Source organism: Manis javanica, chromosome 7, assembly GCF_040802235.1.
Source record: "Manis javanica isolate MJ-LG chromosome 7, MJ_LKY, whole genome shotgun sequence".
NCBI classification, from domain to species: domain Eukaryota; kingdom Metazoa; phylum Chordata; class Mammalia; order Pholidota; family Manidae; genus Manis; species Manis javanica.
The window spans coordinates 91,488,411-91,514,695 of record NC_133162.1 but is presented as its reverse complement, the minus strand read 5'-3'; the positions used below and the strand labels follow the sequence as shown (position 1 = coordinate 91,514,695).

The 26,285-nt window shown below is 40.7% G+C and overlaps 3 protein-coding genes across 6 annotated transcripts in view; 1 reads left to right on the top strand and 2 right to left on the bottom strand.

Annotated features, from left to right (window-relative positions):
* Nucleotides 1-340: 340 nt before the first annotated feature.
* Nucleotides 341-5,467, bottom strand: EXOC8 (exocyst complex component 8). Its single transcript, XM_017656722.3, has one exon. It carries the CDS (start codon nucleotides 5,350-5,352, stop codon nucleotides 3,178-3,180), a length of 2,175 nt encoding a protein of 724 aa, XP_017512211.1. The 5' UTR covers nucleotides 5,353-5,467; the 3' UTR covers nucleotides 341-3,177.
* SPRTN (SprT-like N-terminal domain) lies at nucleotides 5,311-20,121 on the top strand. Of its 2 annotated transcripts, none has more exons than XM_017656724.3 (6): nucleotides 5,311-5,454; nucleotides 5,889-6,199; nucleotides 7,104-7,203; nucleotides 8,725-8,853; nucleotides 11,503-11,770; nucleotides 12,745-20,121. In XM_017656724.3, exons 2-6 carry the CDS (start codon nucleotides 5,979-5,981, stop codon nucleotides 13,488-13,490), a joined length of 1,464 nt encoding a protein of 487 aa, XP_017512213.1. In that variant the 5' UTR covers nucleotides 5,311-5,454; nucleotides 5,889-5,978; the 3' UTR covers nucleotides 13,491-20,121. The 2 variants fall into 2 exon arrangements, with proteins under 2 accessions (XP_017512213.1, XP_036881481.1); XM_037025586.2 differs by lacking the exon at nucleotides 5,311-5,454 and adding an exon at nucleotides 6,435-6,528 and having other exon boundaries at nucleotides 6,064-6,199.
* A 322-nt stretch (nucleotides 20,122-20,443) lies between these two features.
* The window catches only part of EGLN1 (egl-9 family hypoxia inducible factor 1), a 109,710-nt gene continuing 103,868 nt past the window's right edge, over nucleotides 20,444-26,285 (bottom strand). Inside the window, exons 4-5 of one of the 3 annotated variants that reach the window (XM_037025587.2) lie at nucleotides 23,989-24,056; nucleotides 20,444-22,891 (exon numbers count right to left, since the gene is read on the bottom strand). In XM_037025587.2, coding sequence (XP_036881482.1) covers nucleotides 22,827-22,891; nucleotides 23,989-24,056 — 133 coding nt within the window. In that variant the 3' untranslated portion in view covers nucleotides 20,444-22,826. Of the gene's footprint in view, nucleotides 22,892-23,987; nucleotides 24,057-26,285 lie in introns of those variants that run through there. The other 2 variants (XM_073241289.1, XR_005063286.2) reach the window with 2 other exon arrangements.

Sequence of the window (26,285 nt, the reverse complement as noted above, 5' to 3'; positions counted from 1 at the left end):
ACAAAAACAGTCCTTGTCATTTATGATCCTAGTTCCTAGATCATATGGCCTATGTTATATTTTCTTCATTTAGGGATAGGCAGATGGCATAAAATCCTTTTTAAGGTCACATTTTATATATATGAAATTTCTTATTCAAAGGAATCCTAAAAAACTGAAATCTGATTTACAATTCTAATAATAAGACCACTTAACCTAGTGAACAGCTTCCTACTTATCATACCCTTATAGAAAAACACAACAAAACAAACCTAGTCTCTTAAAATGATATTTCAGGAACAAGAACATAATATTAAATCCTGATTAAAGAAGAGAAATAGATATAACATTGTAATATCAATTTTATCCAGTGTAAGAAAAAACTAGGCTTTATTTTGATAAAACATTTCATATTCCCTCACATCACAGCATATCAATAAGCAAAATGCACATATACTGATTTTTATACTACATGTCAAGTCCCAGTTCTGAATCCCGGGTAAGCAAGTTGCAAAACACAAGTGCTGATAAACATAGGTAGTATTTTTAACAAAAATAAGTGAATTTTCAGCACTCATGTGAAACAAGGCTATAATCAAAGAGACTTAATTCCACAGAGTGTCTTATTTTCAACAGTAATTAATTCAAGTCTGTGATTCCAAGCTTAAGTGACAGTGTTATACTGAAGCAAACAAGAAAAGGCAATCAACTCTTAAGGAGTATATTACAGCATGTACTGTTTTTGGACACTCTAACTGAATTCAAGCTTTAGCACTTGTTTTGGAGTCTAAAGTAACAAGAACTAGAGAGATGAGCTCTCACTCCATTTGGAGGAATGTACCATAACTGCTCTGTCTTGGCACTAAGGTACACTGTTACACTGGCAGCCCTTAATCAACTTCCCAAGCTACAGGATTCACCACAAGCACACGTCCTTTAGCTACAACTTTGACTGAGGAATACAAATTTTAACAGAAGAAAATTCTGTACTTCGAGTTTTAAAAAGCAGACAGTTCTATGAAGAAACAACCTTTTAAATATCTGAGTATACACATTCAAATGTTTACAACTTTAAACAAAGTTTTGATTTCAGAAGTATCATTTCATGGACCCCACATCAAACATTTACACAATACAGGTTTCATACAGTATAATTTTAGAAACTGCAAGTGGCACAAAATAATCACATTTTTATGAAATTCAAGTTTCCAGTGATCTTAAAAAGACAATTATAATGGTTTTTGTTAAGCTGAGATACCCACTTATGGTTATTATCTAGAAAATCCTGAAGTTATGTGAAAAAATTAGTCAAAGAAAATCTTTGAGTTTGATAATTTTCAACCTTTGAAAATATGCATAGCTAAAAACAAAAGGGCTCCTCTGGCCTATGAGCAATTAGATCAAGAAGCTTCACAAGCCTAAGCCACTAATGGAGCTATCTTAAGTTTTACATAATTTCCAGTCTTAATAAGACTATTTTCACTCATGAAAGAAGTGAAGGTGGAAAAAGACAAAATACTGTATGATTTCACTTGTATGTGGAATCTTAAAAACAAAGCAAAATGAACACAGTGAGAAGTGACTGATGGTTACCAGGGGAAAGGGGTTGAGATGGATGGGTGGAGTGAGTAAGGGGGATAAAGAGGCAGAAAATATCAATGATAATGTAAGTTGGTCACGAGGATGAAGTGCAGCAAGAATATAGTCAATGTTTCTGTAACATCTTTCTGTGTTGACAGATAGTGGCTGCGCTAGTTGGGGTGAGGATTTAATCATGTAATGAATCACTGTGTTGTATACCTGAAACCAATATGATATTCTATGATCAACTATCTGAACTATTCTTCAATAAAAATGTTTAAAAAAAAGAAATGACCTTTGCAAGGTCATAGGCATGGGAAATGGCACTTATGGACAAGAATCACAACTAGAAGCTGGGGGAAATGGATCTTAGCATTATCTCAAAGTATGAGTTATGTTATAGAATCCATATACAATAGAAGCAATAGTTTAGAAACAGTGGGAAGCTCAAATCTTTTTAGTTATTTTTGTTTTACTAAACCCTCTGAAGTAAGCAGTCTATTCACATTCAAAAACAAAGCAAGGGAAATAAAAATAAAACAGGAAAATGTGACAGCATCTTAGTAGGAATCCCCAAAGTGTCTTTTCCTCTCTTTGTTTTGGGCACACCGTCTCAACTTTCTCCTCTCCATTTCAAGAGAAAAAACAAAAGCAAATCTCTGCTCAAAGCAGTCACCCTGTGAACACTCTGGGGTTTGCATGTTTTTTTTCTAATTTCCCATCCACTCAGACCCTGAAATCTGAACACTTTTCTCTCCCACTGGCATGAAGTCTGAGCTACTATGCAACTCACACGGAAAATGGGGAGGACAGCAGTGGCTGCTGCCAGGTGCCTCAATGTGTCCTGTTTTTTAAAAATTATTTTTATTTTTTAAAATCTGACAAAGACAAAGACTAGAGCTGGAAATTCACACAGTTCAGGAATAGATTGAAAAAAATCAGTCCTTAAGATTTTCAAGTAAATGCTCCCAAATAAACTATTATAAAGCTGCTAATTAGCCAAATTCTGCTGGAAATGTTTGCTGTTTTTATGAAAGCTCCCTCTACAGGGACTAGAGTATTTGAGTCCACAAACTAGCTACTTTCAAGAAGGAATTCTTTTGACCAAAATTTACGTTAAAGCCTATTTTCTCAATTCTTCCTTTCTTTCCCCCAAGTTGCTCAAATCACGTTTTAAGGTGAAGAACTATGTAACACAGGTGAAGAACTATGTAACTGTACTTGTTAAGAAACCTAACATTTTAGGGAGCTGGTAAAACTTTTCACAAGATACTCAAAGAATTTACAGATGTTATTTCTCTGTGCTGCATAATATATAACGTCAGAAAGTGTGTTTCGACTCAAAGGATAACCTGAAATGCCACAGTGTGACAATATATTCATTAGAAAGCATAATTTAAAAGGAAAGCATATTACATATTTTAATAATTCCAATGTTTTTGTTATTTGGGATTAATTTAACATCTTTTCTTTCTGCTTTTGATTTTCCATTTCTGAGAGGGCATCTTTTATTCTTAAGCTGTGTTTGAGACTACAACAGATAGGCTAATGCAACTTAATATACATATAAATAATACATAAACAGTTCATATGTATACATATAAATGGCTCCAAACATCAGACCACTGAGGTGGTACTTTCAGGATTCACACGCAGAAGTCTAGATGCATTCCTCAGGTCCTGGAGTTGCTTGGCAGGTTTTCCCACACCTTCTTCAAATCTTTTCTCAACCACAGGGAGGACTGTTTCATATAGAAAGGATGCATTCTGTCTGATAAAAGCCTTCTTCTCTGGATCCTGCTCACACCGAAGGCTGTAATCCACGTGCTGAACAGCAACCAGAATGACTTCCACCAAGCTCTCCAAGAGTACCATGTGCAGCTCTGGGAAATACAGCTTCAGGGCCTCTTCCAGGAAGCCCATAGTCTGTTTGGTAAAAGCAACCACTGTATAACTTAGGTTCACCCAGCAGTCATCACCTGTGTACTGTTCAAAGTTACTTACTCCGCAACTCTTCATTTCCTCTTTGAGCTTGCCCAGGGCCTCTGGAGTCATCAAGTTCATCCTTCTCCACATTTCCTCAGAGTTGCGATGTTTAGTGGCTTCAATGATGATCTCTTTGTAACTGTGCAAGGCCCCCTGTATGTCTTTCACCAGAAGGGCATGGATGATGAAGGTGAGATCTAGTCCGATGTCACCCAGCTGCTGACAGTGTTCCTTGGCCACTTTTACACACTCTGCAGCAGTAGAGAGGCTCTCCTTACTATCAAACACCTGCTTGCTAAATGCATCCACAAACATGCCCATGGCCGATCTTGCCCAGACCACAAAAGCAGAGTAGCAGCCACTGTCAGTGCCTGCAAAGTCTGTCTCAAATTCCCTCGCAGTCTCCAGGAGGCTGGTAAAGAAGACATGACACAGCTTATGAATGTACAGTAAAGTGGCACCTTCAATGCGAAGCTGCCGTATTGCAGTGTGCACGGCTGCTGCCCTGTTTCTCAAAAACAGCTCACAAGCCTTGGTGCACTGGCCAAGCCGGATTAGTTGAGAAACTGCCCTGCGAGTAGCCTTGGGACCACCTCTCAGGGAACGATCTGGGGAAAGTTCAAACACTAGCACCTCGGTGAGCTGTCGGACACGCTCATCCACTCTGGCCCTTAGTTCTTTCACAGGAGGTGGACTGGGCTTATCTTCCAGGTAATGGTTCAATTTATCCAGCAAGTCAACAGCCCCTTCAAAGTCCCTCTGGGCAATACAGACGTCCAGGTCTTCAGGCAACTCCTGGATCCATTCCACTGAGAGGTCCACCTTCTCTTCTTCTATCTCAGGAATAGCTGGATCGTCGTCATCTTCATCCTCAAATGGGTTACTGGCCTTGGAAGTCACTTGGGGAGGCCCACGAGGGGCTGCTGCCTCCTCCTGCTCCCTTCGTCTTTTTTCACTGAGGGCCCTCTTGGTTTCCTCCAGCACTTCCAGCCATTCTCGTTTGATTTTAGCATTTTCTGCCTGAAAAATACGGCTCTCGGGAAACATTAGCAGCTTGAACATGTCCTTCATGGGAGGGTTGTCCTTGACGTTGACAACGGCCAAACCATCCAAGGGATAGAGGGCGTTGTAGCGATACATACCCCGCCGCTGCGGCAGCCAGGTGGCCACCAGCAAACAGTCGTTCATGAGAAAGCCGTGCACGCGCTGCAGCTGGGCCATGTGGTCTGCCTCGTATTCCACCAGGTCCCCGTTGTACACCAGGTACTGCCCCGGCGTCTCCAACAGGTGCCTACAGCCTTCCACCTTCTCAAGCAGGGTGGTGAGTGTGCGCTGCTTTCCCTCCTCGCTGGGACCAGAGCTGTCGCGGGAGGTGCCCCCGGGGGTGGGAAAGATGCCAGCCTGGCTCCGGAGGTGGTCTCGGCCGCCCGCGCCGCCTCCCCCGTCCTCGCCCCCGGAGGCCGCGGCAGCTCCGACGGCGGCGGCCGGCAACAGAGTAGGCGGGATGCTCTCCAGGCTGCTTTTCTGCTCGGTCAGCAGATGGCTGAGCTGGTACATCTCGCTCTCCAAGTAGGAGATCTCGCGGGCCGTCTCTATGAACTGCCGGTAGTTCTTGTAGACATTGCGTTTCAGGTTCTGCGCCGTCTCCTCCGCCAGCGCCTGGATGCGCTGCCGGTGCTCCTGCAGGTCCCGGTCCCCGTCTGACTGCTGCGAGAGCTGCTTTACGTATAGCCGCGCCTCAAAGCCTCCTGACTCCAGCTGCCGCCGCAGGCGGCTAGCCCCACTGTCCGACATCGCCACCGCCATTTCCGTCCGGGTCTCACGCAGCCACTGTCACTATCACCGCCGTGTGGCCGCTACTGCCTAGACCCACCCAAGCCCGGCCCAGCTCCAGGTTGAGGAAGCAAGGTGAGAATCGAGTACGCCTGCTCCCGGCCCGAGCGTTACACAGTGCGCCGGCGCAAGGGGCCTGGCGCAGTCATTGCGCCTGCGCAGGAATGCCAGCGGCGCACAGCGTATGCGCTAAAACAGCTACTGCGGAACCGAGTGGTGGGGAGGCAGTGAGGCGTAGGTACTGCGCATGCACTGTGTGACGCCGGTGTTTGGATTTATCTTCGAAGCGTGAGGGCGGTGACCAGCTGGCTAAAGCCTTCCCCCGGCCCAAGGCATGGAAACCCATTTTGGGCCCATTAGGAGCTATGCCGTGTTCTTCTTTTAAGCCCCGTGATCTTGCATCGGCGCTTTGGGCAGGCTCCGGGCTCGTTCTAGAGCCATTTTTCCCTGAGTTCTCGCGAGATCGGTGCGCTGCCGCGAGAGCAGCCTGAGAACCGGTTATCTCCTAGGAGCTGGGCCCGGCCGTCTGAGTCTCGGGACAGCGGCCTGCCTGGCCGGGGCGACCCTGAATCCGCGGGCCCGCAGGGATCTCGGCAGCGATGGACGAGGACCTGGTTCTGGCGCTGCAGCTTCAGGAGGAGTGGAACCTACAGGCCTCGGAACGCGACCGGGCCCAGGAACCCGTGTCGCTGGTGGACGCGTCCTGGGAGTTGGTGGACCCCACGCCGGACTTGCAGGCCCTATTTGTGCAGTTCAACGACCGGTTCTTCTGGGGACAGCTGGAGGCCGTGGAGGTGAAGTGGAGCATGCGGATGACCCTGTGAGTGCCGATCCCTGCTGGGGAATAGAGGCGGGCCCCGGCCTGGGTCGTCGGGTCGCTGGGCGACGGCGGCTGCGGTTGGATCAGCACTTGCCTTAGCCTCGGTCTCTCCCCACCAGCATTGATGCGTGGTCCGCCCCGCTGCATTTGACTTATAAGGGACGCAGTGAGAGAGAAGGGTGTTTCTTTAAACCTCGTCTTAACAGTAACACATTTCTGATTTGTCTCGTGGTAGGTCTTTAGTACCCAGGAGGGAGAAACCCCTAGGAAAGAACTCTGACGACGCAGTGCAGCCTCTAAAGCAGTGCTGGCCTCTTCCGAGCTTGTGTGTGAGAATGGGGAAGGGGTGGCCGTGTGGACCCAAGGGATCTTCAGGGATGGCTCTAGAGGAATCCTTTTTCTACAGGCTAAGTTTGAGAAATCCCGATTTGAAGTATTCTACTGTTGTACGTGAAGCAGGTTAAGCTTAAGATATGGTTGTATACTACCATGCTTATTTTTGAATTGATACCAAACGACCTGAAGAAGACGGATTAATGTGATACAAAATTGTGTTTAAAGTACAAATCTCCTTTTTATTGGTTTCTGTTACAATTTTGGAGATGCGTTAATGGAGAGCCGGTTGTTACAGCCACAGAGGACACTGGGAGCAGCAGAAGAGGATTATCTTTGAGCTGTTGATGCCTGGGTAGGGTGAAGGAAGCCACTGCTGTTCTCACCCTTTCCTAACTAGGGTGAAATGCAAATGTCTCCTAACAAAGAGGGTATACTTTCAATAAAGCCATCTGCCCTAGAAGTCCCTTAGTGTGAGCTGCCTAAGAGTGTGTAAGGGCATGCGTTTTCATCTCTATATCCTTTCTGTGTATATTTGGTAAGTAACACTTCTGTGGGGGTTGTTTTCCAGGTGTGCTGGGATATGCAGCTATGAAGGAAGGGGTGGAATGTGTTCCATCCGCCTCAGTGAACCTCTGTTAAAGTTGAGACCAAGAAAGGATCTTGTGGAGGTATTCTGCATAAACCTGATTCTTAGCTCAGTAATTTTAAAATGCATATTACTGATTTAGGCTGCTGTGAATTAACCTGTATATGTATGGAAAAAAATCAGTTTTTCCTCATTAAAAACTTGAATTGTGGGCAAATAATAATGATTCTCATATATTTTTATGGTGATCCAAAGTTAAAGGCTTTCTAGTGTATTATCTAATTTGATCTTTACAACAACCCTATGTTCAATGTGTGTTGTCCTCATTTTTATAAAAGAGGAAATGATAAAGTTCAGAGAGGCTAAGTTATTGGTTTAAGTTCATAATTAGAGGCAGAGAAAACTTAGGATTCAACTCTTCCTATTAAGACACTCAAATGTTGATTCTCTTCTGTTCAGCTACCCTGGTGCTGCCCTGCAAGGGCATCAGGCTGAGCTGCAGAACAAACCAGTTCAAGGGCACACTTCATGTTTAGAGCTGCTGGTCACCCCACTAGCAAAATGGAGCAGTAGTAACTCTCAGATTGGGTTTAATTGAATCTAGTAGATGCCTGAAATTCCCCAGGCTGCACCAGGTGTGACTTGTCTTGCCCCAGATATATAAATTGAAATATATGGGGTGGTAGAGGTTGGATGGGAAATATGTTAAAACATGCTTAGAAATATAATGGATGCTGTATTTAAGGATAACAGGTGATGGGTTTCATAACACTGTGACTATGCTTAACACTACTAAACTACATTTAAAGATGGTTAAGACAGTAGCATAGTCTAGATATTTCTAGGTCAAAGGATAAATCCTTTGTAATTTCATCAGATGTTCAGAAATTCTGATGTAATTTCATCAGATGTTCAGAAATTCTCCTCCATAGGGCTTGTACCACTTTGCACTCCTACCAGCTATATTTGGGGATGTTTGTTTTCCCTTAGCTGTAAAAATGGTGCCAAACTTTAGGAATTTTTCTAATCTTGATAAGCAAAAAGCAGTGTACTAGTGTAGTGTTAATATATTTGTTTTTATAAATGAAGTTGAACATTTTTCCATATGTTTATAGGTTCTTTAATTTCTTTTTCTGTGAATTATCCATGACCTTTGTCCATTTTAAAATTGGGTTGTTGGTCATTTTCCTGTGACTTTAGGAGCTCTTTTTATTTTAGGAATTAATAGTCTGTGAGATAAGTTAAACATACATTTTTCTGAATTTGTCTTTTCATTTTACTCACAGAGTTTTTTCCCTATACAGTATGGTAAAGTTTTTATGTGATTGAATTCACTGATCATTTCTTGGGGATTTTGATTAATAGTTAAAAAGGCTTTCTTGGAGCAGGAAGTTTGTAACCTGGGATCTACAGAGCTTTGGATATTATATACAACATTTGTGAATGTGTGCTTTCAAATTTTTCTAGAAAGGTGGTTCATGACTTTTATCAGTTTCTGAAAGGGAATCTGTGATCTGAAGGAGGTTAAGATCCCAGGTAGAGTAAGAAAATGCACTTTCATTTTCAAAAGTGCTATAACAAATTAATTTGTTTTCTGTTTCAGACACTCTTGCATGAAATGATACATGCCTACTTATTTGTTACCAATAATGATAAAGACCGGGAAGGGCACGGTCCAGAGTTTTGTAAACATATGCATCGAATCAATCGCCTGACTGGAGCCAATATAACGGTATATAAAGCCACACACATTTATGCTATTTAGTAGTTTTTTACTCAGTGATTCCTGGGATTTAATTAAAAATAGAGAACTGGGTAGAAACAAATGGTATCTTTGAGCATTTTCCACAGCAAGCGAGAGGCCTAGAGAAGCAAACTGGCTTGTCTGGGATTACAGACTCAAAGGGCAGCAGAGGCCATAACCCCAAGGCCTCTGACCTCGTCCAGGGTACCGTTTTATGTGTAGCTACTTGCGGCCTTCCATAGCACTCCTGGGCTATCACAATTATGTCTTAACTGGTTTCCTTATTGTATAGTCTCCTCCTCCAGCCCATTTTATATTCTACCATTGCATATGTCACTCCCTTCATCAGAAGTCTTTGATTCATATTTCTGCATAATCTTGTACATGGTGGCAGAGCCTGGTGTCAAAACAGTGTGAATCAGACTGCTTAGCTGCAGATGCTGCCGCCACTGATTATTAACTGGGACCTGTTTACCTCTCCCATGCCCCTGTTTACTCACAAGTAAAACAAGGATAGTGACAATAACATTCTATCAGAGCCTTGTGAGGACTAAAGGAGAAAATACATGCAAAGCATTTTAGCAGTTTGAGTACTAACTAAATATTAGTTTTCATTATTATTGATCCATTTTATCAGATGACCTTACTGTTACTTTTTTCTTAAACTCCCATGAACCCCTTGCTTGTGTCTTGTATCTAACTGAACTTAAACTCTGTGCCTTTCCTCATATATCCTGTCCCCAAAATGTGCTACTTCCTGTTTCCTGTCAAAATGCTCTTAAATTTTCCACTGGGATATAAGTTCTTACTCCGTTGAATCTCCTCAGCAGACAGTTAACTTTTTACAGTATTTTATTCTGTTTTCATACCTGTGAATACAGGCAGCTCTTAACTTATTTTTATATATACTTTTGTATAAGATATATAATGTCAGGCCCCTACACGGGCATAATGAGGATTGAACTGAATCGAACCAGATAGAATGTTAATTGCTACATAGATTAAATTCATTGCTGTGTTTGTTAGGTGCTTCCTTGAAAAGCTAGTAGAGGCCAGTGCGATGGCAAATGAGGAGCACTCACCCTCTGTGTATTTTTCCTAGCCATCAGTTCTGATTTTCTAGAGAGCTTATTTAATTCCTGGATAGAGTTACTTCAACATCAGGAAAATGGCTTACATTAAAACAAGTCACATAAAATCCAGATTAGCAAAAAAATTAAAGGCTTTTAGTTGCATCATTAGACTTTGCACTTTAAGCAAAGGCTGGCATACTTCTTGTTAGTTGGAAGAGGGTCTGTTCTTTTATCTTGGATGTCTATGTGTTTCTATTAGGAGAGGTTTTAGTGAGTGGACATCCTTGCTTTTAACGGTTACATCCTGTTGTAATGAACTCCACAGGGCATCCAGTTTCACACTACAATACAGTTTTATTTTAGTGACTGTATTGTTACAAAGTCACATCCCCCAGGCTGTAGGAGTTGAAAGCATTTCAGAGCCATTTCCCTTTTTTGCTAGTGACTTAACTAAGCGAAGAGTCCTCAGTGTGAGGGAGAAGGCAGGCTCTATGTACAGCTAATATGAGGTGCATTGTTCACATGCTTGCCAGGTAATAGGGTTTTTTTGTTTGTGCTGGAGAGAGAGTATAAACCTATTTATCTGTGCAGTTACAGAAAGCTTAGCATTCTTTCCCACAAGGGAATTTATTATTACAGTTCTGTGTCTGGTTTAAAAAAATGTCATGTACAGATGCTGCTCCTTATCTTCTGTGATAGTAACATTCCACTGAGAAGACAGAAGAAAAAGGCACTCATAGTCACTGAGGAGTCTCAGTTGTTAAATGGCGCCCTGCCGTCCTCGGTGCCACCAAGGTGGGAGGCTTTCAGTCAGAATTCTTGTTCTGTCTTCTGCTTAAGTTCTAAGTGAGATTTCACCTACCGAGTGAAACAGAAGGATCCTATTTAAGAATTGAAAAGCATATTTATAGAAATTTTATTTGACTCAATGAGCGAAGCTTTTTGCTCACTCAGTCAGCAGGTGCTTCCTGAGCACCTGCACTGGACCATGCCTGTGTTAACCACTGGGGAGACAGAGATGAAAACATTTGAATCCTGGAGAGCTTTTCACCTGTAAGCAGATGAAATGGTACCCCATAAGGCTTATTACAAATACGTGGGCATGAGACTGCCTCAGCAAGCAAGCTGTTTGTGTAGTTGTGGTCAGCAGTCCTTCAGAACCCTTTGGTATTATTACCTACAAGGGAAATTTTCAGTTCAGTGGGATCAATTCCTGTTTATTATGGCAGTATATAAACTCTTGTCTTTATCCTAATTTTCAGTCATTTAAAAATTTTGTTTCTAATACTTTCAGCATTTATAGAGGGGTTTTGTGTCTCTTAATTTTTTTGTCTTCTCACATTTTTCTATCTTTACACAGTTTATATGAAGTATTAAATTAACTGCTGTTGTTTCCATTAAAATGAACTTTTGAACAGAGACTAAATACAGTTTCTGTCTTTCCCAAAAAAGAACAACAAAGCTCTGGGAAACTGGAAAGTTAAAAGAAAAACAAACCTGCCTCTGTATGTTCTTAAAATTGTTAACTTAGCCACACAGTGCCAAACTCTCTCTCTCAACTCAGGTGTACCATACTTTCCACGATGAGGTGGATGAGTACCGGCGACACTGGTGGCGCTGCAATGGCCCGTGTCAGGACAGGAAACCCTACTATGGCTACGTCAAACGTGCTACCAACAGGGCACCCTCTGCACATGACTGTTGGTGGGCTGAGCACCAGAAGACCTGTGGGGGCACTTACATAAAAATCAAGGAACCAGAGAACTACTCAAGAAAAGGCAAAGGAAAGACAGAACTAGGAAAACAGCCAGTCTTGGCAGCAGAGAATAAGGGTAACTCTTCGTATATATTCTTCCAACTTTTCTGTGACTGTAGTGGCTACAGTGTAGACAGGCCAGCCTGTGAAGGACTGGTATGGAGACAAACTTAAGGATTCTTCCTAGTGCAGAAGTTTTCAAGTATGGACTTCAGAAAAAAAATTCCATGGTCTGTGAAATGATAGTAGAAAAGTATACTTTGCTTTATATAGATGTGAGTAAAAGTAGAAATAGTGAAGTCCCTTTCTATATCTTGATTCACTGAGTCATTAGGAAACAGAAGGCAAAAAGATTGTCAAAATAAAAACAGCAATTCAATAACAATGCCCGGAACATGTGTCCTAACTACACCCCTTCCTATCAGCTGGATTCTGTCCAGGTTACTTCTCTTACTGATGTATGTATTTTCACTGGGAGACTGGGAAAAGGATATGCTTTGTGTATGCTAGTACTTCATCCCTTTTCTATGAAGTTCAGAGTTCCTGCCTTTTGAAGAGGTAACTAGGTTACTAAAGTTAATATTTCTTCCTTTGGGAAATTGTTGATTGGATGTGACAGGGCCCAGAAACATCGGGTATATTTCCCGAATCTGAAATAATAATTTGAGTAGCTATAGAAGAATTTATGCATAGAGATTATATCCTCATTTTTGTGAGTAGGAGAAAAGAATGTGGTAGCAGATTTTTACCTGTTTGAGCTAAACTTAAAGAATACTGAGCAGTTTTCAAGGTAAACATTAACTTTGCTGGTAGTCTTTGCATAACAGAACTCCTTATCTAAACATGAGAGGATGTTTTTTGTCCTTTGTAGTTCCCATACCAGACCTCTCTGACTGCTGAAGACTGTACTCCTCTCATTAATAGGCAACTTATTACCTGAATCTAAATTAAATTAAAATAGTATTTCTCCATTTTGAGAAAGCTATCCATTAGCTTAATATTTGTTACTGTATTCCTTTTGAGTCAAGGAAAAATCTTGTTTCTTTGCAGATAAACCCAACAGAGGTGACACACAGCTGTTAATCCCTTTCAGTGGGAAAGGATATGTTCTAGGAGAAACAAGCAGTTCACCCTCATCTGGGAAATTTATCATTTCACATGCTATCAGCAAAACCCAGGATCTTCTAAGTCAAGACCATTCAGCAAATGCTCTAAGACCTAATTCTAAAGTTGAGGTGAAATTGAAACAGAATGGTTCAAGTAAAAGAACTTCTCTAGTCTCCCCTGTTCTTAATACTAGTCACCGAAATGTTTTAAGCAACTACTTCCCCAGCATATCAGTTGCCAACCAGGCTTACAGAAGTGTGGACGGGTCTCCAGCGAGAAGTGTAACAGTTGGTGAAATCACTAAAAACTCAGTGTCCTCCAGTTCTCAGAGGAGGGTTGCATCTTCTAAGACATCCCTGCGGAATTCTTTAAAAGCAATGGAGTCTATGTCTGTGACTGAATCCCAGGAGGTGAGTAGGCCTGAAGACAGATACCCAAGTAAAAGACCCAGGCTAGAAGACAAGGCTGTTTTTGACAATTTCTTTATCAAGAAGGAGCAAATACAAAGTGGTGGTAGTGAACCAAAAAGTAGTTTGCATTCAACAGCTGCAACTCAGAATTCCACTACTTTGCCCAGTCAGAGCCAAAGAGTGAATTGCCCTGTTTGTCAGAGTGAAGTTTTGGCGTCTCAGATTAATGAGCACTTAGACTGGTGCCTTGATGGTGACAACATCAAAGTAAAAAGCTGAAGTCTTTGAAAAACGAGTGGGTCTCTCCAACTCCTATATTGCCTCACTGATACAATGTCAGCACCTCAGGGAGTTCTGTTTAATAGTAAGATCTGCAGGTTATGATCTAGTTCATGTAATTAATACAAAATATTCTATTTTATATATACATATGAAATTGTAATTAAGTCATATCTAAAGGTGCTATATTCCCTCTTGCCTTACGTATACTGTAGTCCAGACTTTGTTGTGCATGTATATATGAGTAATTCTTAGACACTTTTCTTCTTTCTTGCTCTTAAAGCTGTTTTAATCTGTTGATAGTTTTTATTTGTAGACTTCCCTCAGAATATTCAGTGAGGAAGCCTGTCAAGTAAAAAACTGAATATTTATTAATGTTAAAACTCACAGAACTTACATTCATATTCATGGCATCAGACATAATGACTAAAAACATAGTCTGGAATTCAGAATATATCAGTTGTTTTAGGGTACTCACTTTTTTTTTTAGTCTTTTAAAACAGGAAATAATTTTATGTATTTTAAAGAATTTTATTTTCCATTTCTCTAAAAGGTGGTGGCAGATTTTAGGTTAAAATACATTTCTTTTAGAACATTACTAGTAACATATAGCCACTGTAATCTGTAGGACACAGCTGTTTTAATAAAGTTTAGCAAAATGAGTGGTTAGAACCTGATGCTAAATTAAATGGTATATTCTAACTTACTCTCAAGTTGCCTAATTTATGTAACAGTGAAACATTATCTGGAAACAGTGTTAATGAACCTTAAGCCAAAGTTGGAACCATTATAATAAAAGCAATGCCATTTGTGCATTTTAAAAAGTATATTTATTTTAAAGAACATTAAGGGACAAAGACATTTTATCAGGTGAATTTGCTTTTTGTCTGGTGGCTGTACCTCCAGCATGTTGGCATCTTCCCAAGACCTGAGTTCTTAAGGTTTCCTAACTTCGTTGCCACGTGACTTGTATGTGCATGAGGCGCACAGATCACAGGTGCAGCTGGGCGGAGTTGGGCATCATGTTCTGGGTCACCATCACCCAGATCAGGTTAGAGAGCATTTGTCACCACAGCTCCATTAGCTTGTGTTTTACTTGATGAAGTTGTGTGTCTGTTGGTATGTGTTGCTCTTCCTTGGCACTCCAGCATTTGTGTGAATGTGCCAGAGTTCATCCATTCCAGTAGCAGTAGACATTTGACTGACTTGCAGTTTGGGGCTGGCTTTTAGGAATAATGCTGAGAACTTTCATATGTATTTCTGTGGGCACACACCCAGCATTGGATTTGGCGTGTTCCAGGGTGCAATTTGTTCAGTGCCGGTGAGCACTGCCAGCTCAGCACTCCCACTGGCGACCTATGAGCTTCATTTGTTCTGCATCTGGACCTGGTTATCCAGCCTTTTCATTCTAACCCGTCTGGTTGCGTGTTCACAAGTTTTGGTATTTTAAAGTTAAAAAGCCATTTAATAAATAAGATGAATGACTTACATATGCATATTCTGTTGAGTATATGCAGTCATACTTTCATAGAAGACTGTTTTTCTCTAATTCACTTTAACAAATTGTATGCAATTAAACAGATTTTGAGGCCAAACTGTACAAGGTTCTGGATCCATGAAGTAAAAAAAAAAAGAAGTCCATGTCCCCAAGAATCTCTGTAGCTCAGTTGGGAGAGAGACAAGTGGACTAATCTCAACATAGTAAGTGCCCCAGTGGGTTTCTGCTGGGAAACCCAGGTGCTTGGGAACCTAAGGCCGTCGGTGCACAGTCAGGGCTTTGGGATGTGTTTCGGAGGAGGGGATAGCCAGGCTGTCTTCCAGGAGCGGTCAGGTTAGCCTGGTAAGGAAGGGTGGAAAAGGCCTTGTGAAGAGAGAGGACACAAGGAATGCAAATCGGCTAGCATGTGCCACTGGGCGAGCTGAGCTTTTCTGACAGAGTACAGTATCAGATGTGAGGGGTAAAGAGGCAGAAGGGGAAACTGCAGACAGGACAGATCCAGTAAAGCAGAGTTCTGAGGGCAGAGAGCCTGTCTGTCGTGTTTCACTGGGACCACCAGTTGTGCTCCCTGCTGATAATGTATTGATTCAGGAGGGGCAGAGGGTGCAGAAACAAGCTGCTGTTTGCTTTCCAGTTTGGGTGCTAAACCTACCAGTTTACCCTCTTGTTTACTGAACACCAGGTGGCGCTTTTAGTAAGTTACATTTCTCTGAAAAAAAAAAACCAAGGCAAGCCAAGCCCAATGCATGGGGAACTTGGCAACAACTGGAACAATAATTGCCAGTTCTGATTCATAGAAAGGAAAAGATAGGTTATGATCTCCAGTCCTGTGAGAGGGGACACAGCAGCCCAAGAATGTGCTTGTTCAAACAAACAGCACTGAGCTACAGGGCACTGTAATCTCCTTAACTGTTTTCCTTCCACGTTTTCTCTGAAAACTAACCTGACACCCAGTCTTCTGCAGTAAGAAACTAGGGCCAACAAGTGGCAAAGCATAATTCCCAACAGGAAGCTTCTAGACAAAGGCAAGACCTATGCTTTTCTATTATTTCTGAAATTATAATACTCTTTTCTTTGAACATGTCTAACACTCACCACTTTGCTCCTTACTGTCTAGACCAGTCTGAAAGCTTGCTAGGGACATAAGTAATGTCCTTTGCCCCTTTATCAGAGATGTCCTAGAACAAAGAGGAGCTTCTTAGATTCTTGGTGATTAGTGAATGAAATGGCTAGGCATTTCTCAAGTTCCACTGTTCTGTGTTCCCCAAAATCCCTTAATGAACAAGCTTTCCCCCTACACTTCTCTGAAGTCAGAATCTGTATGTTTTCAAGCTAGAATCGTCCTGAGACCCAAATAACTCCAGGTAATGAGCATTCCTTGTGGACCAGATACGTGAAAATCTGCATCTACATGAGAGAAACTAGGAGGGTATTTGTTTTAATGATTCCTCAGAATTTTTAAGTATTTGTATACATTTAAAATAATTCAATAGATAAATATGTACATATACATATACATAGGTACACACATATGTAAGTGATTTCTGGTAACTCATTTATAAAGATGGGCCCACACTTGTTCAGTTTTATTAACACCAGATATTCAAACAGCCACCTCCACAGGCCCCACAGGGGAGGGTGGCAGCTGCTCTGCCATGTCTCCTTGGTGTTGCTGTGTGTGTGTAGATGGTTGTCACTGTTGATAATATTTCCCTGTGCAGGTGTACCACCATGCCAGGGGTATGTGCTGCGATTCTTTTTAGCTCTTTGTAGCTATTTTCTTTGGTACTGTGGGCTACTTTCCTATTTTTCTCCAATACTCTTCATTATATTTTCAGTTGAATCTATTCTGCCTTTGGCACCTTGTAATTTACTTTGGAGATAATTTTGTCTGAGTTACATCAACTTGCTTCACAGCTTTCTGAGCCCCACTGCCCCGGTCCATTGTTGTTCTGAGATTTTAATTCCTAATTTCAGGTGTTAATTTTTACTTCTGCAAAGTCTTGTTTAAAGAAATTTATCTCAGACTGGATATTGCAGTTTTCTTCTGCCTGATAGATGAGGACAGAATTCTCACCAGCTATAACTGACTCTTTGTTTTCTTACAATTTTTATAAATGTTGTCTTCCTCTTTCTGCTCATTTTGAAAGGCATTGTTTTCACTGTTGGTTCTGTGTAGGCAGGAATGAGGGGTTTGTGTGGTTTCTGGGTCTCTGATTCTGTGTTGTTGGTATAGTGAAATGCAGTATCGCTCAGAGACAACACTTCTTTGTGTGGGAGGGCTTGGAGTCTCTTGATTCTGTATTTTTTTTCCCTAGAAGCCCCTTGCTTGCTTCTTTCAGTTTACCATCTAGCCTCCAGGAGACACCGCCCCCTCTCCCAGAAATGGGCCCTTACCCATCCTCCACCTCCAACCTCATGAACATCTTCCTCCTGGTGGAAGTGCTCTGAGGCACTGATGTCTGATTTATCAGTATTTCTGTCACTTATGTTGGAGTCCCTGTTTTTCTTCCCTGTGTACTGCCACCATGAGGCCCCACTGCCTCTGTCCCTTTACCAGAGTATCCACTACGTAGCCTCTGTTTCACGAGTTCCGATGTATGCTCTAGTTTCTGGTGCTTTTTGCTTTCCCTTCACCTAAGCTGAACTTTTTTCTGTGTCTCACAGTTTCGCTGTAGGTATGGGTGACAGGTAACTGTTCTCCTTGTCTGTCTGGTGTTGGAAAGATTATGAAAGAGAATCAGACTGAGGCAGCTGCCAGTGTTTCTTGGAAAACCAGAAGCCCAAGGTAACTTCTCTTAAATATGAACAAGAATTACCAGACATGTGGGGAAAACTTTTAACAGAAAAGACAAAAAATAAACAGTAAAAAAGGTTTAATACTGTATCCATTAAACAGAACAGGTTTTAGATATTAAAAACAAATTTAGAGAACAAAGAGAGCTCTTGACCATTGAAAGCCAGACAGCAGGCATCAAACCCTTGCTAAGGGAGAACTGGAAAACAGACATCTCCAAATAAAGGCCACAGATACACAGTGCCCAGAAAAGAGCAAACAGCTCAAAGCAGCAGATGTGCAGTCTGGACAACAGGAGTTCCAGCAAGAGCAGGGAGAGTGGCAGGGAGAAACAATGTAGTCATTTAAGAAGATGGCTGAGAGGCACACACTGAAGCAGAATGGGGGAGAGCCCTGGCCCCACCTGCTTGTATGTTCTAGGGACAAAGAATAAATCTGTAGGCTTGCACAGAGAAAAAGCAGAGTCCATATAAAGAATAAGGAATAGGAAGGGCTTCAGATTTCTCAGCATCCACACTGGAACCTAGAACCAGTTGATGCCTTCGAAACCCTAAAATACAATGATTTCTGAACTAGAATTCTAAATCCAGGCAAGTTACCAATTAAGTAAAACAAAAGACACTGGTCTCAAGACAATGTACCTCCCACATACTACTCTCTGAGAAGAAGTACTGAAAGTCACACACCCGACTGAGGAAGTAAACCAAGGAGGAAGACAAGGGATCTAGGCAACAGGAGAGGACGGAGGGCAGGGGGCCTGCAGCACCATGGTGAAGGCAGGGAGGGCTAAGGAGACAGCTGGGAACCTGGCAGGCCAGCCACCACTCCAGACCACTGCAGGTTGGAAGCCACAGGGAAAAAATTGAAAATCAAGACATTAGGAAAAAGTAAACTGTGGAAGTCATCATGGTTTACTGTGTCTGGGCTTTGAATAGCATAAATAATCTATTTACTTCATCTAAGTTACAACATAATTTGTAGGAATATCAGGATGTGGGAGAGAGCTTGCATGTGTGGTAGGGATGGTGAAGGGTGGCAGGAAAGAAACCTATACTCTTATCCTTCATGTGGGGAAGTTAGTAGAGGTGGCAATGTAATTATGTTCTTTAGAACTAATCAGGCAGTACCTACGAATCAGTTAAGAGTTAGAATTCGTTCTTAGGGGAAGCAGATGAGGGGCTGTTTTCCTTAATATGCCTTATGGAACAAGTTGACCTACCTACATGTACATGTGTCACTTTGGCTTAAAATAATTTAACAAAAAAAGGAAAGCCTATGTTCAAGTCCTGGCTTTCTACCAGTTAACTCACCAGGTGACTGAACAAGTCACTTTTCTGGTCCTATTTTAATTACAAAGAGAGATAAGTTTGCTTTGCCTACTTTCTATGTTCTGAGAAAAAAAAATGTAAAGATGCTTTATAAAACACCATAGAAACGTAATTTTGGCAGAAAGAGTCCTAATATCTCACTGAAAGGAAGACCTCATCCAATAACCTTTACACCTTGTTTAGCTGCCCACAGCTGTTTACGTTTATCCATCTTGTGATCTTTATGTAAGTTTTCCACTTATCAAAATCCTGCCAGCTCATGAGGTCGTGTGCTTCATACAGATCGCTGGCCCAACAGTATGCCCTTGAGCACTGCTGTATTCAGGTGAAGGTTACTTGCTGGCGATCATGAAAAGAAGCTGCATGAAAACCAAAAGCAGCATCTGGGGAACATGCTGCTGACCTCAGATGTCCAATCCACTCTCTGTGAAGCAGTATAGATATTTACTTCTGAATGTTTATTAAACTAATTGAAAAAACCCAACATACAGTTAATTATTAAATATATGGTATTAATATGTATCATTGCAGTCCACAGTTAAACTAAGGCTCTCATTCTGGGACCAGGAGCATCTCAGGAAATAGTATTTCAGTAAAGGTCACACATAACTCTTAAGTTTGGAGCTGTTGTGCTTATTTTCATACAGAAAAGGCTCTGAAGGTCATACAACTCAGTGGTTAGGCCAAAACTACACCGAGATGTGTCAATCATGTGCTCTTTTTACAACACTTCCTAGTTTAGTCTTCATCTCTTAATTCATTTGCCTGCTCCTTTAATCCATCCAGCTGCATTTCAGTAGAACTTCTCAAATGCCCTAAGGTAGGCCAGAAAATAACATAAAACAGTGAGCATGAATATTGATCTTACATTATGAGAGCTCTTATACATTAGTCTCTGACCAAACAAATTAAACTTGCATGCACACATGGGACACCTGTGACAATTAGAAATGCATATTGCCTGTTTTCAGTTGAAGGATGGCACAGTGTGTTTAATAGCATGAGTGATAGAGTAATTTTAAAAATACCATTAGGAGGACAAGAATCCAAATGGTAAGAATCCAGCACAGAGTATCATGGATCCCACAGACAGTCCAGTCACACCCAAGATGTTCCTAAGGTTGCTGGGCCCGTTTACTGGTTACTGTTTTCTCTTTTTCCCTTGTTACCATTTTATCGTCTATAAAACATACCACCAAATGTTCTGCACTAAGCCAGAGATGTGTGATAGAAAAGCATACGATCTGATGGAAGGGCCCATTAAGAAAGTCAGTGAATAACAGAGGATTAAAAAACAAAGACAGCTGGAAATAACCATAATTTTTTCAAGAACATTTATATATCTTTTTAATTAGATTAGCTTTACAAGCAAATTGAGAGTTCTTTTATAATGAAACACTGCTTTTCAAATTACATGACTTTATAGTCTTTCTATTTATGAATCCTGAAAATTCTTTGCCTGCTGTTGATAAAGGTGTATGTTTTACAGCTGGTTAATGTGTTGAATAAAAACAGCATTAGAAGCTTTAACCAGGATTAAACACATATAGGCCACAAATAGTTTTAAATTTTGTTTTAAAGTCCTGCCTGGTGACATGTTAACAGTCCCACTAAGATGAAATGAACAGATTTTAAATAGATTAAAGAAATGACTATCCTTGTTATTTCTTGATCCTTTCACAATGATCTCCAAGAAATTAAATTTTTCAAAAAATAGAAAATTTAAGACCTGTTGGGCAAGCACAAACCACAGATACTAAGTAGAGTCTGACACTTCGTACAACTGCAGAGATATACATTTGAATGACCCAGGGCTCCTAGATTAAAAGGCTGTTTTCTGTACACCTTGGCGATCAAAGAAATCTCTCATTAACATGACACAATTTCTACTGGACCTAAGAACGACAGCGCTTTTGAGTGGCCCAGTGCAGCGCATGCACCCCAGGCCAGACAGCCAAGACAACTTGGCGCTCCCAGGTTCAGCCAGCAGAGGCACTTACTCTACGAGATGTTACATTGTGTTATCTGAACAAGGAGAGGAAGTGGAACAGAACTGAACACAGCAGGAAAAAACAACAATGAACTCTAATTTTCTCCTGTGAGTTCTCTGAAGTGAGATCACAATGCTCTATAATTAATCCCACCCTAAACCCACAGTCAGTTTCACTAAACAATTTTTTTCATGTTTTACATGAACAGTAGCAATCTTTTAATAAAAATTACTGAGCTTTCCATAGAAAAGGTCTCTAATTGAATACAAACTATACAGATGCTAAAACTGTTAATAAGTTGAAATATACAGAAATATTTCTGTATGCTCACATTATTTTGGCAAAGATCAAAGACAGAGATAGAAAACTGAAGTGGGCATGGTCTTACCCCATAATTCATGCAAAATATGGATACCACCCTTTGGACTTTGCTAAAGAGCCTAGAAAACTGAAGTCTAAGACATCCATCCCAATTGGTAATCAAATAACAGAGGTCTGGGCAGCCTGCTGTGATTTTGTAATATTTAAAAAGTAAAAAAGAAAACTCATAAAACATAATAAATACAAAATTCACTTTTTTTTTTTAAGCTAAACATCGATCTTTCAATACTGATACAGAGGCCAGCATCACATTTGGAGAATGCCTCAGCAGCAGTCTGAGGTGTCACTAAGCACTTCATCTGTAATAACACAGTTCAGTCTTGATGTGCATACAATCTCCCCTTGATGTGATCCAGGAGAAACAGGTTTTGATCTGCAGATCAGATGGGATGCATATGGAAGGGAGGAAGAAAATGTAATAGCAAAGTTGGAAGTACAATCAACTTGACGGAAAGCAAAGGGCAATATCTTAGGAACTAGGGACATTATCTTCTACATCTACAGGAGACACCTGAAAGGGTAAGAAGGCCCTTACCATGGAACCCGATGCTGAGGATAACCTCAATCAAGTTCATTTAGTGCCAGTCATGTTAGTTTAAAAAAAAATTAAAAGATAAAACCTTCTTCCTGTGTATTTCTTATAGGACATGAACTAAAAGTTATTGGTAGTTAATGGTGATGGTTTCACTGTTGTTTCATTATTAACAATGTCAAAAAATGAGAGCAGTGATCTTTAAGAGTTTGAATTAGTATGAGACAGGACTACAAAACAATCCGATGTTTCATCTGGTAATTAAAGTGCTCCTAGAAAATCACTGGCAATAATCATCATAAGAGGTTTTTTTGGGCAAAATTTTATAGTACGAAGAGGTTTACAAAAATAGATCGATGTTATTTGGGGAATAATGCTGTAATTTTTTCTCAATCCAGTTTTGATAAATTGTACCTGATCATACAAAAATTACTTCAAATTTAAACTTGACTATATAAAAAAGGGAAATATGAAATGAACTCGGCTAGATGACAGATCTGGCAAAATATCAGAATGAAAAACTTTTCTCTAGGGCACCTATTTCATGTCCAGCTGTAAATAAATACCACTTTCTGTTGAGAGCCTGTATTCTTCCTGAGAAGCAATCACAGGTTTGGAGTCAGTCATGCAGTACAAAGCCACACAGTCAAATCTTCTTTATGAAGCAACATAAAAAAGTTGTTTCTGGTTCCTTATTAAAATGCCAACTGGTTGTCTATTTTTCTTTACCCCATTTATTCATATTCACAAGTTAACAAATAGCATCAACAATCATGTAGGTGAAGTGGGGTATTGCTGGATCAAAGGCTCTATAAGACGTCTTTATTGATTGAATCAGAAGGTTTATTGAGTTCAACCCTCACACCTTTTTCACCTGTAAGGTATAAAAAAAGAAATGAAAGAAATTCATTCATTAAGCACCAGAGAGCTTCTATTACTGCTTCCTACTCAGTTCCTAACAGTACGCACAACAGTTCAACTTTGCAAATATATGTCATCCAAAAACCATCATATTTGCACTTCCAGAAGCACTCAGCACTCAGCACTGTATCATGATGCATGCGTTACTCTGAGCTGGTAAACCTTCAAAGGGAAAAAACATTCTCTACACTGAAATAATAGTTTGGTCTTCTTTTTATTTTAAAAGTAATTTGAACTGCTATAAAATAGCAGTGTGTTCAGTGACACTGAAAGCACACCACTAGGCTTCTGCTACAAATACTTTAAAATACATAGAAAATGCATGAACAACCAATTTTATAGTTTTATAAAAGGCTGATGTGGGATTATCAATAGCTCATGAAAATATAGCTAGTTAATCAGTAATGTGAACACTGAGCAGACTTCTGGAGCTATAAGGTGGGGTTAAAGAAATGGCAGGTAAGTGGTCCATCCTGTGGAAAACAGACCCACCACTGTTAGGAGACAGGCCTGAGTGGGGTTGCAGAGGGCTGGCATATGGAAAGATCTTCAGATTTAGTGCAAGTGTGCTGACTTATGGACACCACTGGTAGATATGGATTCTACATGCTTGTCTGATTTCCTTATTTGGGCATTTTAATTCATCTTCGTATGCATTTTCTTCATGTCCACATACAACGTGAAGACTTGGAGAATTCTTTAGCACTTGTATGTTTAAAAAATAAAGGATATGAACTTTCTTCTAAGGGGAGAATGAAAAGAAGCCAGATGGCAGGTACCAAGAGTTCAGCAGCCTGTTATTAAAAAGAATAATCACAGAAAACTCAGCTTATATTTGAATAATTTCTCAGACTTCTTTGACCCAGACTTTCCTGATTTTGGACAATTTTGTTGGCTAAAGATAACAGTGAAGATGACTTAAGAGAAGTCCTCTTTTGAGTAAGGGAATTAAGGAATTTGACAAAAACAAGGAGACTGTTGCCTCACTGAAGCACCACCTGACTCAGGGCGTTTTACTTCCAGTATTCCCTGGCCCCAAATAATGTTTACCTGTTAGATATTTTACTTTAGCTCGTGCTCTCTCATCTGCATCAAAATACCAAACAGTTATTGCGTACCTAAAAGAAAATTTAGAATAGGGTAAGAAAGAATCATCACATGGGGAGAATGCTCTATGCTGTTGCAATTGTCCATTAAAACTTGTAATGCCAAAATTACGCCTAATTGGAATGACAACAGAGGACAAATGAGCGTAGTAACAGCCCACTTATCCAGCAGCCTCAATGCTCAAGAGCACAGCAGAGAGCCAGCAGTAGCTAAAATTGATGTCGCCAAGTTGATGAGCTTTTATGACTTTCTTAATACTGCTGAACCTACTTATGTCTTGCAAGCCCAGAGATCAGAAGCAGAAAGGTGAAAGAATGGCTTTACAGAAAAAGCACACTATCATGGCCTAAGTCTAAAAGACGAGAATAGAAACAGAAAAGGACTCGAGGCCTGGGACCCTTTAGTGAAAGGGAGGCTAGCAGTTTCAACAGCCTCTGTGGGCATGACTACATTACAACAAGAACAATGATGGCTGTTCACAATTTTACAACCTGGAATCATCGAGAAAGTTTAAGTATGCTAAGAATCTCTCAGAATTTTTATCAAAACAATTATACTATGTTTTGACATTTAAAGTTTAGCTCCACATTTATGAAAATTTCACTTATTTGGAATATCTCATTCCACAAATAAATGAGAAATCTCTCGCTTATTAAATGCTACAAAGCACATAGTTACACCTTTTGGTACCAATACAGGGGAAATGTATCTGTACTATCAGAAGTGAAAGCACACTACAGGCAATTAATTTCTTAGTAAAACAGAGCAATTAGATAAACTATGTTGCATATTGGGGGATGTGGGGGTGGGTGGGTGGGGAGCAATACTGATCAAACAAAAGCCTGGTAAATGTGAAAGAACTAAAATCACGTAATGTATTTGAGTCAAGAGTCAAAGGCAGAGTAGTCAGAGTCTGGAAGTTTGGACAACTGGGGAGACTTGATGCCCACAGCTTACTCAGCTGGGTAGGGACAAAGCTGAGGTAGAATTTTGGCCACCCAACTTGCAGATTCTTCTCTTTTTAGAGTTCTAGCACCTGTCTTACCATGGAGCCTCTTCTACCTTCCCAGGGACTTTGGGAAAGGGAAAGGTGTATGTATACAATCTTATCTCTCTTCTGCCCATGCCACAAACTTATAGGTACTCAGCAATCAGAGTTCTAATATCTGCATCAGTCTGTATAGCCCTAAGTCCTCCCCAGAAAACAACTTAAAACTACTATATGCCTGCACTGTCTCTGTTGATCTATCAGAAGAATGCTTCTCCTCACGTTAAACTCTGCTGCAGCTTGAACATTTTGCCTTTTCTCCTAGGACTTTACTAACAGCACCATTCCTGTCCCTCCTCATTCTAGGCCCTAAGCTCCTCTTTTCACTGTGACCCTGGACTCACCCATGCTGATTTAAGACCACTTCTCCTCCAAACTCCTGTACACTTACCCTCTGTAATCATTTGGCATCTATTTACTACCTAAAAATGTCCATCATCTGTTCATCTAAAAATGATACAACCAGGCCATACTCAAGATTCCATAAAAAGGAAGGTCTATGAAGTGGTTTGTAGGTTAGAGAAGGTTTTAAAGAATCTCTTAGGGTAGACAGACATGGTATGTGGAGAGGAGAGATGAAAATTGAGGAGAGCATATCATGTGATGTGACAGGATCTCCCCCCATTTTTATTTTGGGTTCTTATGATCTCTAGCTACAAACTGTTCAGCTTGCTGCTCACTTATGGGGATTAGGGCTGAAGGCAACACTGCTCAGAAAGAAGCCAAAAAAAAAGAGAGAGAGGTGACAAAAAATCTAGCATTGGAACCTCATCCAGGGCTGGCCCATCCCTAACATTAAAAGCCATCTCTTCTCCAGCGTATCTATGGGTAGGCCTCGTCACCAGATCTGAGAAACTGTGTGCCAATAATTCACTAGCCCAATGTTCTTTACATAATGAAAAATAGGTATTTAAAAAACAGTACTCTTTTTCTACAAATAATTTATTTTTACAAAAATGCGTGTCTTCTATTTAACAGTCTTGACATTTTAATTGAATCATGGAAAATGGTTTAAAAAAGCTTTTTCAAAGAATAAACAATAGGTTTAGAACACTAAACCATGCATAAAAATAATGTGAAATGCAGAAAATATAAAGAAGAATATATATGTGTAACGTAGAAAAGAGTGTAACAAGCCTACAGATGCCTACTTTTGTAACAAGCTAAAGGGGTATTTATCTAACATTAATTT